The 16,762-nt window shown below is 34.4% G+C and overlaps 1 protein-coding gene across 2 annotated transcripts; it reads left to right on the forward strand.

Annotated features, from left to right (window-relative positions):
* The first annotated feature begins 373 nt into the window (after positions 1-373).
* NUDT12 (nudix hydrolase 12) lies at positions 374-13,852 on the forward strand. Of its 2 annotated transcripts, none has more exons than XM_010372107.2 (7): positions 374-490; positions 2,945-3,155; positions 3,722-4,311; positions 7,122-7,289; positions 7,905-8,018; positions 10,297-10,496; positions 11,751-13,852. In XM_010372107.2, exons 2-7 carry the CDS (start codon positions 2,950-2,952, stop codon positions 11,859-11,861), a joined length of 1,389 nt encoding a protein of 462 aa, XP_010370409.2. In that variant the 5' UTR covers positions 374-490; positions 2,945-2,949; the 3' UTR covers positions 11,862-13,852. The 2 variants fall into 2 exon arrangements, with proteins under 2 accessions (XP_010370409.2, XP_010370410.2); XM_010372108.2 differs by lacking the exon at positions 374-490 and adding an exon at positions 504-704.
* The last annotated feature ends 2,910 nt before the right edge of the window (positions 13,853-16,762 follow it).

Raw genomic sequence — 16,762 nt, forward strand, 5'->3', positions numbered from 1 at the left:
TCGTTTAAGAGTGACTTGGTATACTCAATATTCCAAGATTATTTAACAGAAAAGAATGCTTTGAGCACTCAATTGCACCGGACTGTATTGGAGAGAGGGCTGGGAGCTGGGTGCCAGACGCTGGGAAATTTATAATTGCTTCCTCAGGCCTATGGTTTTCCGATCGCCTGCACCACGTTGTATCTATACATCATAGTCTCAGGAGAATTTTCAGACCTTCATTCAGCGCCAATCCTTTAGACCTCAATCTCTCCCGCGCGGGCTCCCAAACACCTCCCCCTGCAATCTCCGCCCCTTCTCCCGTTGTGCACAATCTGTGGGCTTCAAACTACAACTCCCACAAAGCCACGGGAAGACCCCGGATCGCCACAGGAAGTCGAGAACGCTGCATCCGGCACCAGGAAAAGCGAGTGGGATATCCCAATCCCTCGACTGCGGTATCCCAATCCTTCGACTGCATCCTGGTCGCCTCTACTGTGGTCACCTTTGGGTTAGTAGAAGCAGCGGCGAGTTAGTCGTCTCAGTGTCCCCTCTGGGGGCGGTGACCAGTTCCCTGAGCTCTTTGGTTCCCGCGCTGCCCTGAGTGGCCCTGCTGGGTAGTGTGGCGCAGCCTCGTAGTGGGTTGGTGGGCGCAGGCGCGGGAACCACAGACGCGTTTGCAGGGGCTCCCGGGACAGGGCGGAGGAGGCGCAGGTGGTCCTGAGGTTAGTAGAGTTTCCTGCCCTAGCTGAGATGGGGAAAAGGAAGCGCTACTTAGGGAGTGATTTCACCTCGAAAGAAGGAACCTAACGGTAGTGGCAAGAAAGTAAAATATCTCAAGGCGTGTTACCATTTTCAGAGACCATGCACAGGTGGCGCTTACTTGGTCTTGAGTGCCCAGGGAGTGGATGAAATTCGTTAATTGATGGTCAGTGACTTCAGTGACAGAGCGATATTTGAAGTCCATTCCTATCCTACTCGGTCTATTAGAGCATGCGCAAGTCATGGGCCCTGGGTTACACGTCAGTAAAAGTGGATGTTGGTTTGTTAAAACTTTATGTCCCTTTCAATCTAATATTCTTTTAAATGATTTCTCGGAATAGTCCTTGAACTTCTTGGAAAACAAGGGCAGCACTTTATTCTGCCTTCAAATCCTTACCTTCTATAACCTGCCAATGAGAATTGAAAAAGTAAATCAAACAGGTGTTAGACTTTTGAATTGGGTGTTAGACTTTGTGTGCTTCTCTGGAATGAATAATGGCACTGTCTCTAGATGGCTTTTCTGCTGAGAAAGCGAGAGGGAAAAGTGTACACTTTCCACTTCCTATCTCCACAGAATAGCATATGCATAAGCATTGCCCTGGAGGTAGTGAATGACGCTGTACTTTTGAAGGACAATTTTGCAGTCACCTAGCGCAGCCTGTGAGAATGTGAGGGAGTGACTGTGACCGCGGAACATGAGACAGTGAAATATTATTCAAACTAAACCTAGCTGAAAAAAACTATAATATGGATTTTTGGAAAATAAGAGAAAGACAATTTGAAGGGAGATCAGTACAGGAGCTGTACAGCAGTGCTTCAAAATAAAGTCCTGAAAAGTTAAAGCTTTTGTTATGCATAATATTTTTAAAGTATTTAGAAATTTCAATATGAAAGGAATAGCGAAGTAAATTCTAGAGTAACTCAATTATTCTCTTATGTAGATATTACTTCTGGTAATTTAATTTCTAAACAGATTTCCACTATTAGGTTTTATCCAAGTGTTTCCATGACAGTGAGCTGTTTTAACCTATTTATAAGTAGCAGAACGACTCATAGGAATGGTGAACAGCTCCAAAATAAGAAAATTAATCTTTACTCCTTGTTTTCCCTAAATTTTGTTCATACTATTCCTGCTATGCAATTCATCAGCCAGATTGCTTTTTCAGAACCCAGGAGACAACAGCTATCAAAAACTATGGGCTATAACATTTCTGTCTTTTCAGTTTAAAAATCTTATTGCTTAGAATAATAGAAATGTAGTTAGAATCCCAATCTTTTCTTAATAGCATTTCATAGAAAGAAAAATTATACCTTACAAAAATACTTTGAGAAATTCACAATTGAATCATTAACCATTTTCACCATCCCTCTCCCCCAAAAAGAAAAAAAAAAAAAAAAAAGCTCAGTTTGTGCTCTACCATCTGCAGTCCATGATTAGGCAATGTTTAGGACGTATGAGGCTGTTATTTCGGGGGTTTTTCCACCACTGAAAAGAGTGAGAAAGCAAATAATGAGTTTTAAAAGCTGCTCTGATTCAAGGACAACAAAGTGACCAACAGAACTGTCCAATAATAGAACCAAAAATATATGGTCATCTGATTTGTGACAATATTTGTCTCAGTACAGTACAACAAAGATGGAAATGTCAAGAATAATGCTGAGTCATATGGATTATGCATTGGGTAAAAAAGTATCCTGACCCCTACCTCACGCCATGAACAAAAATAGATCCTAGATGGATTACAGAATTAATTGTGCAAGGTCAAACAATAAACTTCATGTGAAACTTAGAAAGTCTCTGCCTTTACTTCCATCTGTTTTACTGTTCTCCCTGTCATGTCCCCACCTCATCATGAAGTCCCCTCTGGTCTACCCTAAATACCTCATCCTTATGTAATATGTTACCTGGTTCCCCCTCCCAAGGATATGGCCCCCTCATCTGTACTATCAAAGCTCTTTATACATTATTTTGTGTAACTGCCATGGGCATATTAATTTCATTGTATTTGTAATTCTAAACTGATAACATTTTGAAATTGAAATGTATGCTGTTTAATGATTGCCTTTTGAAAGGTATATTGCCTTGGAAACCATTGCTATTATTCTAACAATATCATTCATTGACAAAATAGCAGTTGCAAATAAGCTTTTTCCCCCTATTTTCCTTCTTTTCCCTATTTTTCCCCCTATTTTCTTCCTTCAGAAGAAATGTCTTCTGCAAAAAGAAGTCCAAAGCAAGAAATAGTTACCCAGTTTCACTGTTCAGCTGCTGAAGGAGATATTGCCAAGTTAACAGGAATACTCAGTCATTCTCCATCTCTCCTCAATGAAACTTCTGAAAATGGCTGGACTGCTTTAATGTATGCAGCAAGAAATGGGCACCCAGAGATTGTCCAATTTCTGCTTGAGAAAGGGTAAACATTTTAGGCTCTACTACCTGAAAGGGTTTGTGGTTTAATTTGTTTGTTACATATTTACTTTTAAATTTTACTTGTTTCCATATTTATATTGTTGAACTACTAAATAACTCATTGGCTAATTTATGTAAACATGTAGCACAATTTTTCTAACTTAAAACTTTGTAACCTTTTTCATTGAGAAATTATTACTTTATAGCAAAGCAAATTTATGAGGAGTCTAATAATAAATTTTTCTCCCAAATAGAAAATGCAAATCTCACTATGACTACGAAGGACTTGTAGAATTTTGGTATCTCTTTATAGTACATAAAATTTAATGCTGTTTTATTTTGTGAGTAATTATCCAGAAAGTGTAAGTATTCACTGTCTTTTTGTCATTTATGATTATTGTTCTTCTAACCTTCCCAATAGTAAACTGTGTAACACAAGAAAAAAATCTATATAATCATTAAAAAGAAGGACTTTAATGTGCATCTGGAAATATTTTATTGAAACAAATACAGGAGAAAGTGTTTACTTCCTATTTTACTTTTTCTCCGCATTTTTTCTTCCATCTGTAGGTGTGACAGATCAATTGTCAATAAATCAAGGCAGACTGCACTGGATATTGCTGTATTTTGGGGTTATAAGCATATAGCTAATTTACTAGCTACTGCTAAAGGTGGGAAGAAGCCTTGGTTCCTAACGAATGAAGTGGAAGAATGTGAAAATTATTTTAGCAAAACACTACTGGACCGGAAAAGTGAAAAGAGAAATAATTCTGACTGGCTACTAGCTAAAGAAAGCCATCCAGCCACAGTTTTTATTCTTTTCTCAGATTTAAATCCCTTGGTTACTCTAGGTGGCAATAAAGAAAGTTTCCAACAACCAGAAGTTAGGCTTTGTCAGCTGAACTACAAAGATATAAAGGATTATTTGGCCCAGCCTGAGAAGATCACCTTGATTTTTCTTGGAGTGGAACTTGAAATGAAAGACAAGCTACTTAATTATGCTGGTGAAGTCCCGAGAGAGGAGGAAGATGGATTGGTTGCCTGGTTTGCTCTAGGTATAGATCCTATTGCTGCTGAAGAATTCAAGCAAAGACATGAAAATTGTTACTTTCTTCATCCTCCTATGCCAGCCCTTCTGCAATTGAAAGAAAAAGAAGCTGGTAAGAAATGAATGCTGCTTTTCGTTGGTAAAATCTGGTTTTTAGAATTGAGTTGGAATTATATGTATTTGCACTTTCCAGGGGCACTCTTTTTCCAATAAGCAGTGAAATTAGACTGTCTTCATCAGAAACCTCCTAAAGTTCTCACCCTAGGAGACTACTCTCCTGGGCAGTTAGTAGTTATAATCAGCCCAGACTGATTTCCTGAGAATTAACACTGGTGCATGATGATCTCATTTGATTCTTCAGTGAATTATTCTTGAGTTCCTGCTACACACAGAACATGATGGCAAAGACCTTGACTGTTTTGATTTGTTTTGTATTCTGTTGCTGGGGCTTTTTATGGCATGGTAAGAAATTAGGGTTTGATGCTAAAGTCATTTAAATGTAACCTAACCTGTATTTAAAGTATTTAAAAAAAAAAAAAAACACTGCACTGCACACTGGCTGCATCATAGAGCATAAATTACACACATGTAAGTAACTGTGAAAGTTGGGAGTCTTGTTAAGAGGTAATTGAGTATTACAGTTGCCCAAGTAAGAGATTGCAATGGCTTGAGTTAGAATGGAGGCAGTGGAGATGGAGACAAAGGGAGAATTTGAGATATTCTCGAGGTAGAATGGATAGGGCTTGATCTGTAGGTTGAGACCCTTATAAGTGAGAGATGGTGGTAATATGGCATGAATTAAGGTACTGATAGTAGAAATGGAGGAAAGAGGGTATATGCAAGATAAATTTTGGAGATAAAATCAATGGTCTTTGCTATTGAATTGGATATGGGATATATAATAATGAAGGAAAAGATTAAGAATGACTGCTAGGCTAGAGACTTTAATAATTTGGTATATAGTGATACCATTTCTCAATAATATGATGGGTAGAGCAAGGAAAGCAGGACAGACTTGGAGTAAATAAATCAAGAGTTTACTTTTGGGCATACTAAGTTTTAGAAATGGACATTAGAATCAGATGTCTGAACTGGAAATATCCATATGGCAGTCATCAACACAAAGATACTTAAATCCCAAAAAACTACTGAGATTACTTGGAGAGCTGAGAGGAAGCAAGAAAAACTCTCAGAGTAAGACCTGAATCCCGCTAAATTTAAAGGTAAGCTGCAAGCAGGAGAGCCATCAAAGGAGTTGGAAACAGTGTGGCCATGAGGTAGGAAGAGACCAAGAGGCCTCAGGGAAACCAAGACAGCAGAGTATTTCCAGGATGGAGTGGTCAAATGTATTGAATGCTGTTATGAACTTGAGTAAGATGAAGGCAAAGTTTTGTGGGTTTTTTTTTTTTTTTAAGAATCTTTGTCTTTGGTAATATAAAGCTATTGATGAACTTGACAAGAGAAATGTCAGTGGAGTGAAAGGAACAGAAGCCAGATTATGGTAGATTGATGAGTTAATAGGAAGTTAGCACCTTGTCAGTGACAGAAGCCAGATTATGGTAGATTGATGAGTTAATAGGAAGTTAGGACCTTGTCAGTGACCACATTCCCTTAGGTGATAGAGGTCCTGCCAGAGACTGCTTAAATATCTCCGTCTCAAAGTCTGATGTGGTATGTTTTATTCTCCACACCTGTGCAGAAATCATCAAGCTTTTTAAAGAAAATTTACTTTCTTTAGACATGTATATATCACTTTAAGATAAAAAAGATATGATAAATGAGCTAGTTGCTTGCTTTTTTCCCTTGTAGGAAAACTGAGGCCTTTTAACTCACTTGCTCTATAACTTTACACAGACTTAACTTTTCTGTGACTCAGTTTACTCCTACAGAAAATAATAATAGTACCTATCTTCTTTAGGGTTGCTCTAAACATTGGATAATCTATATAATATTCCTTGCATGATGCTTGGAACATTGTAAGTACTCAATAAATGTTAGCTTTTCTTTTTGTGATGATTCTGAAATAATGTAAATACCCTAGCATGTTATGTATTATAAGGTTATGTAGCAGGCAAAAATGTAACGTTGTCTGTTCATTACAACTGTTTTATGTTTATTTTTCCCAGTTTAAACGATGTTAGAATTTTAATTATTATTTTGTTCATTTCAAAAATCTGTAGACCAAATAATGTATTTTAGGGAGGTGACTTTGTCAAGCATTTAAAATATAGCATTTCTAGTGTTATTGCCTCAACTGTAATATTTCTGGCCAGGTCGTATTAATTCTTTTTTGAACTACCAGAGTGAAACCTATAGCTAAAGTGTGTATATTTTAAGATTTATCCTATTAGGCATTTTTTGGTAAACAAAGTTAACCATGAACATAGTAAATGTAGTATGTTTTATACTGTGTACATGCAGTCTCCAGTTGAAAGCAGGTTGTGTTCCACACAGCATCGACCATCAATGGCATAGTCACCAAGAGAGTGGTGATAGCCTCCTACAGTTTCCTAGTAGTATTTCCTTTAGAGTACAAATCTCAAGAACTGCTTTTGTGGTATATTTTTATTAAAATCACTATTGTAAAATCACTGTTTGTAAACTTACTCTACACTAGAATCATGAATACCCCAACTTTTAAAATCACCTACAGTAAAAGCCTGATCTAATGTATGATGTAAGATAGGTGTTAGTACTTCTATCTTATATGAGTTATATTTTATTCAAAATAAACTTGAATCTAATTTTTGTCATCCAGAAAATTAAACCTTTTACTTTAAAAGAAAAATACACATTATAAAAATAGAAATACTAAAATACCTGATCACATAGCTATTCTTATTGTAACTTGAGAACATTTTACTTATATATTGATTTTAATTTGTCACAGAATTAATTAATTTTTTTTTTTTTTTTTTGAAGGGGTCGTAGCTCAAGCAAGATCTGTTCTTGCCTGGCACAGTCGATATAAGTTTTGCCCAACCTGTGGAAATGGAACTAAAATTGAAGAAGGTGGATATAAGAGAGTATGTTTAAAAGAAGACTGTCCTAGTCTCAGTGGTGTTCATAATACATCATACCCAAGAGTTGGTAAGCCCTTTATTTTATATCTCAGCCACCTGGATCTTGGGGAATAAGATATTCTGGAAAGAGAAAATTTGTGAGGAGCTAAAATGTTTTCCTTTTTATGGAAAACATGTCTAACCATTAACCATTTAATTCCTAGTTCTTAGTCATGATATAGTGAGAAGAATTTGCTGAATTAGTAACTTCTAGAGAGATGAACTGTTATTTAAATTTTATTTAACGACTTAAATCTAATCATAGAACCACATTAGCTTTTAAAAACATTTTCTTAAGGGTGAGGATGGGAGAGGGAAATGATTTACAGTGGTAAAATTTGAATTTTCCTTATTTCCATGTATTACCTACTCAAAGTTTTTCTCATTAAAATAACAATACACCTAACATCCATAAGTACAGAATAAATGTTGCTATTAAGATTGGGGGAAGAAGGTCTTCTGCTAGCTTACTGATGCTATTCTGTACAATTTCGCTGAGATACTCTGTTATCAGCTACATTAGGGCAGAAAGAAGCAATCTCTTACAACCAGACAAGAGTTCTATCCCTATAGGAGATACACCTTTATATTATCCTATCAGACAGTGTTTGCACATGAATCTAAATTCGTTTTTTTTTAACAGATCCAGTAGTAATCATGCAAGTTGTTCATCCAGATGGGACCAGATGTCTTTTAGGCAGGCAGAAGAGATTTCCCCCAGGCATGTTTACTTGCCTTGCTGGATTTATTGAGCCTGGTAAGCCTTTTCTTAATAATTTCTATTTAACTTATAATTTCAAAATACAAAGTTTAGATAACATTTAATAATCTCTGATAAATTATGTTATAAAACTGGGTTATTTTAAAGTATTTTAAACATGATACAATTTTAATAATAGTTTAAACATGTAATTCTCATGTTTTATATGAGAATTACATAAATTGCTTTTCCTAATAATTGGATCTGCTTTGTTAAAAATTCAGTATTTGCTCTTTGATATGTGGCTCTTGACCCAGGTATCTAGGTTCCACCTTATTTCCTTCTGTACTAGACTCAACTGTCACCTTTTCAAAGAGGCCTTACTTGATTGCCCCAGATACATTAGTTAGCCCCCATACCCTGCATTCACAATCCCTATCATCCTGCCTGATTTTTCCCTAGGGCACTCATCATCACCTAATATACTATGTATGTACTTATTAATTTATTATCTGCTGTCTCAAGAATATAAGTTTCATTAGCACAGGGACTTTATTTTATCCACTGCTATGTATGAAACCCTCATAGCACATGCCTATTAGCACATGTAGTAGGTCAGTAAATGTTTGTGGAGTGAATATATCTAAGTAATAAATGTTTTATCTCAATTTCAGTTTCCAATATTTGCATTACTAGATAATAGTAAACATACAGTATCAGGCTATGTTCTGGAGAAGGATCATATCATATATATAAAACAGTATCAGGCTGTGTTTTTTGTATATTTTTTGTATGATCTTCATACAACCTTATAAAATACACTATTACAGTGATTTTGCAGATGGGGCACTAAGACATAGGGACGAAATAATTTGCTCAAGATCAAACAGTGAATAAGTGATAGGGAAGGGGTTTAAACCTGGGCATGTTGGCTTCTGAGTTCTTGCTCCAAATCACTATACTGTCTTTAGTAGTTCTAGGTCATTGTCATTGTCTTAACTGCTGGGTAGTAATCCATTCATGAATATTCCATTATTTATCCCTTCTGCTGATTGGAGATTTAAAGTTCTTATTACAAACAACACTGCAATTAATATTTTTATACTTGTGCACACTTGTAAGAGTTATCTAGATTGTATACATAGAGTAGCACCACCAGCTTATGTGATATGAGCATCTTACCCTTTTCTGTATATTGCCAAGTTGTCTCTGAAGTGTTTCTGCCAATTTATACTTCCTCCAGCAGAACATGAAATGTTCCATTATTCCACATCTTCACCAAGTTAGGAGTTTCAGACTTTTAAATTTGTCATTCTGAGGGGTGAATGAAATCGTATCTCGTTTTCATTTTCATTTTCTTGCCGATGGAACATCTTTTTTCAAATGTGTATTAGGCATTCAGTTTTCATTTCTCTGAATTTTAGATGTTTGTCTTTTGCCTAATTTTGTTTTCATTGTTTATCCTTTTTTATTCATTTTAATTCTTAAATATGTAGCATATGCAAATCTTTTGTTATAGTTTTGCAAATATGCTAGTCTATAATTATATTTTTACTATATGTGTTCTTTTGATTATTATAAGTTGTTAATTTTCGTGTAGGAAATTTATTTGAAATAGAAAGCTATATTTAAAATATATTTTGCTAAATACAGCAATATTTAGCAAAATATTTCTAAACTTCCAGATTTTACTTAGAAATGATTTTACTTAGAAATGATTTCACCTATTCTAATTCTTAAATCCAACAAATTAGAAATATAAAGTACATTTATAGGCATCACTTTATTTTATCATGGTAGAGTCAGCAGTCATCTAGAGGAAAACAATATCTTAGAAAAAGTATTAAGTTTCATCTTATGTAGTTTTTAATCTTTTAATGACCTGAAAAGAGTTACCTGCAATAATTGTTTGACAACATAATAAAAAGAGTTTGAAAATTTTAGTTTGAAAGAGCTATTTGTAAAAATCATGTAATTTATATCTATTTAGTGGACAATATATAAGTGAGATCAGATATAAAGTGTTTGCATAGTGTTTAACCAATATTAGGTGTTGGATATTTTTAGATGATATCATTATTTTTAAAATGTAACTGACAAATTTGGACCTTTAAAAAATGAAAAGTTTATTGTTGGCATTTTCATATTCTATATTTGGTCATGTACTTTAAAAATTTATGTTTTCTTCAATTACAGTCTAGTTTCAGGCTTTTGCTTTCTGATTATTTGAATTGGGTTTCTGTCCAAAGTGATTTCCAGATGTTTGAACGATTCAGGACACAAAGTGTCCAGGGCATGTTCATCAGCAACTTGTTCTTTTGCTCCATTTCATTAGGAGAGACAATAGAAGATGCTGTTAGAAGAGAAGTAGAAGAGGAAAGTGGAGTCAAAGTTGGCCATGTTCAGTATGTCTCTTGTCAACCATGGCCAATGCCTTCCTCCTTAATGATTGGTTGCTTAGCTGTGGCAGTGTCTACAGAAATTAAAGTTGACAAGAATGAAATAGAGGATGCCCGCTGGTTTACTAGAGAACAGGTAAAGTTCAATTTAATTTCCTTCTTCTATTGATTGTTCCCTGACTGTATTGGTTTGGGCACAGAACAAGGATGCATATTTTCAGCAAGTTGAATGATGGCTTTGGCCCTCTCGTTATGCATGGATTACATGGTAATTAGTAATTCCATACCGGAGGAGTATGTTTCACTAATGTGATCTATATTAACTTATTCTGTGAGATTTTTCTAGTAGAGATGATTCTGTACCATTTTGAATTTTAGATTCCATTCCTACACATTAATAGTACCTATCAGTGGGCTTAAACATTAATTCATAGATGAGAAACAGGAATTTTCTCAAACCTTTTATATTTTAGTTTATAACATTAAAACAAGTAGCTCTCAAAAACCATCAGTAAGTGCTTAAAATTTTCAGAAAGTTTTTATTCATCTTAAAATGTACTTAAGGCCAAGAATGACATAACTGTATAATAAACATACACTTAAAATAACTTTTTAAAATGCCATTCCTAAATAATATATTGAAAGATAGGTTACTCATCTGACCTGAAATTCTTTCTGACTTTGCCTGCATAAAATTAATTTTATTCTATGCTTAATCCAAAAAGATGGAAGTTAGATTATTGCTTATGAATTTTATAAAAAAGAATCTGTTTCAAAAGTGCTTCACTTAGAAATTAAGTGTGGAGCATACATTTTGCTTTTTCATGATGTCATTTTCATAAGGGAATGTGTCTTTCTGGAACATTTTAAAAATTGAATCACTAACTCAGTGAAGGAGTTAAAAATGCTGTACTAAATTTTGCATGTTGAGGCTGTGCGTGGTGACTTATACCTGTAATCTCAGCACTTTGGGAGGCCAAGGCAGGAAGCTTGATTGAACCCAGGAGTTTGAGACTAGCCTGGGCAACATAGGGAGACCCTGTCTCTACAGGTAATTTTTAAAAAGTTAGCCGGGTGTGGTGGTGTGCATCTATGGTACCAGCTACTTGGGAGGCTGAGGCAGGAGGATCACCTGAGCCCAGGAGGTCAAAGCTGCAGTGAGCCATGATTGTACCACTGCAACTCCAGTCTGGGTGGCAGAATGCAAGACCTTGTTTCAAAAAAAAAAAAAAAAAAAAAAAAACTTTGCCTATAAATATGGATGTTGTCACTTTCTACTGTTATTCCTTGTAAAACTCATCACATTTTAATTGAATTATGTAAGCATGGGAATAGTATTTAAATATGACAGCTTTGAAATCCTAATGCATTCTATTATGGTGTGTTTTAGGTCCTGGATGTTCTGACCAAAGGGAAGCAGCAGGCATTCTTTGTGCCACCAAGCCGAGCTATTGCACATCAATTAATCAAACACTGGATTAGAATAAATCCCAATCTCTAAGAACTAAGCTTTGAGTATTATTTAATAATTTCTAATAACACTTATTCCTTAAGTGATATTAGAGATTATTCAGTACTCTTGCGAGTGTCACAACACAGAATATCATGTTGGGTTTTGGAAATATTTTCAAAATGTTCTTCTGTCTTAATCACAAATTCATATTTTTACAAATTACAATATTGCCTCAGATTATGTTAAATCTGGGTCAGCCTTCTCTGAACTTTTTCTTTCTTCGTTGTTCTTCACAGTTTTATCTCAGAAAACCATTTTTCTAATAAGAGACATCATGTTGGAAAGAAGTATGTTCTAGAAATGTGCATAAATTTCAGTGCCTCTTGTAAGCATTAAATTGATGATGAAGAAACTTCTTGATTTGTTTGAGAAATGAAACAAAAAATTTTAATGAATTTTTAGCTTGTATTAGCTCGTATTGATTTTTTAGTCCTTATCTTTAAGTTGTCAGTATCTGGTTTTTGCTCATCTCCCCATTGTAGTTCCACTTGCTCTTTCCTGGGGGTTCCATTGTTCTAGCTGTGGAGGTGTTATAGTGTGGCCACTTGTCTAATTTGACCAGTGTTAAGAATTTTCGAATTTAATAATTAACTCTAATAGAGATTTCAATACCACACCCTCATGGAAGGAGAAAAGCATACTATTATATCTAGGACCTCTCTTTTAAACCTAAAATTAATTAACACATCTACTTATATGTCACTTATACCTAAAGCTGTTATTAAGACAAATCAAGATTCTCTGCTTTTGCACTGAAATTAAACTTGAATTCTCCTGAAAGGTTGGATATTAAATAAGTCCCAGGCAGATTTACATATTTAATTGAAAACATCGGCTTTATTTCATTTTGTGATGAGTGATGTATCTGCGTTAGCAAAAAATCGTATAATCATTACCAATAATATTCATTATGCTCAAATATATCTTGGCTTTAACCTTATTTCAGCATATTCTAAGAAGCCTTGATAAAATAAGTATATTTTAGAGCTGAATCAGTAAGATTCTAGAGAAAGCAAAACATAGTAGTTCACAATTTTGCAACATAGAAAGTCACATTTTATCAGGCTATTTTGAAATTGATTTAATAGCTATTATAGTTTATGAATATCAAAATTTGTATAATTTGGATCTTTACTAATGAATGCTAGAGCTGGAAGAGACCTTAAGGATAATATATGAAATTAACTTTCCTTATTTTATAGATAAGAAAAACGAAATTGTGAAAGGTGAATTTACCTAATTAGTGAAAGTTAGATAACTAATTAATTACAGCAGTCTGTACTATATAATGCAGAGGACGATTCTCCCTGTAATAGGAACTAGAAGCTATTACTAAAAATATATATAGAGAGAATTAAAAGAAGAAATGATAAGAATCAATTTAACTTACAAAATATTGTTAATTAAAATTTTAGATACTTAACGTTTATTTAACTTAAATAATAGATAACTTTGTCAGATAAAAACTTCATTTTACTAATGAGCAGTGATTTTCTTAGGAATTGATGAAGGCTTATTGGTATCAAGAATTTAAACCAAATTACAACTGACACAGGACATTTAGATACATAATAAAATTCTAGCTACATAAGTATATGGAAAATAATGTACCTTGATTATTATGAAATAGAGCGTCTTGAAATTCAGTTTTACTCCAAATGTACTTTTAATACTTACAGATTCTAAGATTACACTGTAAAATTCCAGGTTGTCATAATGTTAAGATAGGAAAGTAGAATATAAAATATCAGCAAGTGTGGTTATACGTTTTGTTTTAGATACTTAATCCTTACTTGGGGAAAAATCAACATCTAAGTAAATTATTGTTTTAATAACAACTTTAAATTGCCAACCTCTGAGAGGTGAAAAGCTATGTAAATAGAAGGAATGGCCAATTCAAAAGAATAGTAGACGTGGTAGTGCCATGAATGTATTCTACTGGAAATGAATGTCGTAATACATTAAAGTTTTAAAATTGATTTTGTTTTGTGTGTGTATGTTTAACATGTTTTGACAAGTCTCTTGAAAAATGAGAAAAAGCCTGATTTCAGTTCTTAACCTGTTTCGAATTGATGATGTGTACAAAAAATGCAGAAGCCTTTTTAAAAGTGTCTGTGTTTGGGAGACTTAAAACTTTCATTTGAATCTTAAAATATAGTTTGGGGTCAAATACAAACAGACTTACATATACATACATATATGAAGTCAATAGTTTTTGCTCTTCGGGTTTAAAGCAATATATCTGGTATTATTTTTATTACTTGTCTAATATTGCTAACTGTTGGATTTTGACATTTTCACATGTTGATGGAACATGAAGAGTTAGAAGGCAACATCTTTCATTTAGTTGGAAAAATGAGAAATTCTTTTAAAGACCTGGTTAGGGATTTGGCTGAAGACAGAAAATAATAGAATAACAAAGGGAGAGACCATGAGATGGAAGGAGGAAGAATAAGTTTGTTAATAAATGAAATAAACTAAATTAAATCCCACATAACAATAGATGGAACTGTGTTGCTAACGTGGATACAATAAAATATTAAGTGAAGATGTTCTATAAAACAAATCCATTAATTATTTAGAGTAAAATTTTCAAAATGCAAATTTTATTAGGGCTGAGACCCAGTTGTTAGGTTCTGGGAGAGAGAGAGGGAGGGAGGGAGAGAAAGATGGATGGTAGGTATTGAGTGAAATGTGTGTATTTGTTGAGGTTAAAACAGGCTGTTTTCTCTATCAGAAAAAAAAAAAAAATGTGTAGGACAAAATAAATCCAATGTGCAAAAGTAGGAGTTTCTGTCTTCAGATATTTAAGATCTAGGTCCTGAGGCAAAGCAAGAGTAGCTGTCAAGAGGTTGGAAAAGGCAGGAAAGTTTAATATTCTGTGCAGGGAGGGTGCTTGGTAAGTGGGGGCAGATGCTTGAGAGCTTTAACCCCACAGGAGCAGATGAGAGACAGGCTGTATTTTGGGGCAAGGGTAATAATGTTGCCAAGTACCTGCACCTTCAAAATGAGTCACTGACTGGAGGAATCACTTGTGAACATAAACTAAATACTAAAAACCTACCATCCTTCCAGGACAATCAGAATAGAATTCAAAAGAATTTCTGAAAGAGGGAGTGAAGTTTATTATATATGATAGGTTTTCAAGTAATTCCATTTTTTTGCCCAAAACTAGAAATGGTCAAAAGAAAGGTCATTTAAATAATAAGGATGGCATAGGGAAAACAGGTAATCAGCAGCCTGAATTCTTGTTTGAGAAAAAAAAAAATGAATTTTCAACTATGGGATGAATGTTTGGACATGTTAATTGGGCCAAGAGGCAAATTACTCATTCTATTTTTACTGAAGGATATCTATATACAGTTGTATTCATTGGTGGAAGTGACACTTTTAACTTTATTTCTTCAAGACTTTTTTTTTTTCTTGCTAAGGAGTCAAAGCCATAGCACTAGACAATAGATATTCCTCCTTTTTGCAACTCCTGGTATAGTGATAACTCTCCAGAATAGTGGGTCTGCTGTAAAATTTTAAACAGATTTTAAGTTGGGATGGGGGGAAACTTTCTCCTAATGGAAACATTTTTCTTTCTAACTAGAAGCCTGATAAGAGACAGACAAACTCAGCATAAAGAATGAAAAAATGCCCTGACTTTCCATTCCTGGGCTCATGGGAACGATACCAGACAAATTCTTTGCCTCACCTGTGGAGGATTAAGAACATTCTAACCACTTGTGAGGAAGTTTTATTTTTAGTAATGTGGAAGTTCCACCCAGCAGTAGAAATTGAAAATGGTACTCTTGTTTATTTTAAAACAGAGTAAGTGGACAAGTGATCTAGTCTGAAGTTTATTTTTGTTTACTTTTTATCCTGCCCATTTCACTCTAGCCTGAAATTGTCTGTTGGAGCAGTGTGATGTTCCGAACATCTCAGTAGAGTACTTTATAAATATTTATTACTACTCTCAGATAGCAGTGAGCTGAAGTCATCTCTATCAGTGGGGGTAAAAATGATTTAAACTGCCATTTATCCAACAGCTTTACTGCTAAGAGTTATTTTGCTTTTTTTGTTAGGTTTACTTGTGTTTATGGAACAAATTTGAATAGTACCAAGCAGTTTGGAGAATTTGGAACTCCAAAGAAAAGATGCTGAAAGATGTGTGCAAATTCAAACCTCAGGTGCTTGGGTGGTCCTGCCATCATCCCCCCTCTATATCATACTGAGGGCTTCCATGGGAGTGTATCCACAGGTGGGAAGCCACTGGGAACTCTGTGTGTTCTGGGGTAACAGGAGAAAATATGCATGTATCTGTGTGGACCTCAAAGTTTTCATGGCTGTAGAAATGTCTAATTATTATTATTTCTAAAAAATACTATATTTTTCTACAAATTACTAGGCTTGCCATACCAATCTTTTTTTTTTAGTTCCCAGCCACTTCCTACATTCTCATGAAAAATAAACACATTTTTCATTCTATTATAATGGTAAATTTATCATATAAAGAGCTTTGTTTTATACAGTGAAAACAGTATGTACATTCTCCTTGTTCAGTATATCTAACATCAGTACTAATAAATTGTAATTTTTTGCAAATTTAGATTTCTGGACATTATAAAAGTTATTTTTTACCTGTTGTTTACAATATATTTCTAAGAATTACAGATCTCTATTTACAACAAGCTTTTAAGGAAGCAAAACTGTTTAGTGTATTCTCATAACACTAGTAATTTTTACACATGACTATATATAGAAGGTTGACAATTATTTTATCCTTAACCTCATAAAATGAATATTAGTAGTAGTATCCCCATTTTACAGTTGGCTAAAATGGGGTAACTTCTCAAAGTCATGTTGTTAATAAATAGGAGAGCCAAAGCTTAAGCCCAAATACT

Source organism: Rhinopithecus roxellana, chromosome 3 (assembly GCF_007565055.1).
Source record: "Rhinopithecus roxellana isolate Shanxi Qingling chromosome 3, ASM756505v1, whole genome shotgun sequence".
NCBI lineage: Eukaryota > Metazoa > Chordata > Mammalia > Primates > Cercopithecidae > Rhinopithecus > Rhinopithecus roxellana.

Bases quoted from the DNA above. Each gene is read 5' to 3' on its own strand.
- NUDT12 (XM_010372107.2), top strand. From the start codon at position 2,950: ATGTCTTCTGCAAAAAGAAGTCCAAAGCAAGAAATAGTTACCCAGTTT. The intron at 4,312-7,121 runs GTAAGAAATGAA...TTTTTTTTGAAG, and splicing joins ATTGAAAGAAAAAGAAGCTG to GGGTCGTAGCTCAAGCAAGA. The intron at 10,497-11,750 runs GTAAAGTTCAAT...GGTGTGTTTTAG, and splicing joins GCTGGTTTACTAGAGAACAG to GTCCTGGATGTTCTGACCAA.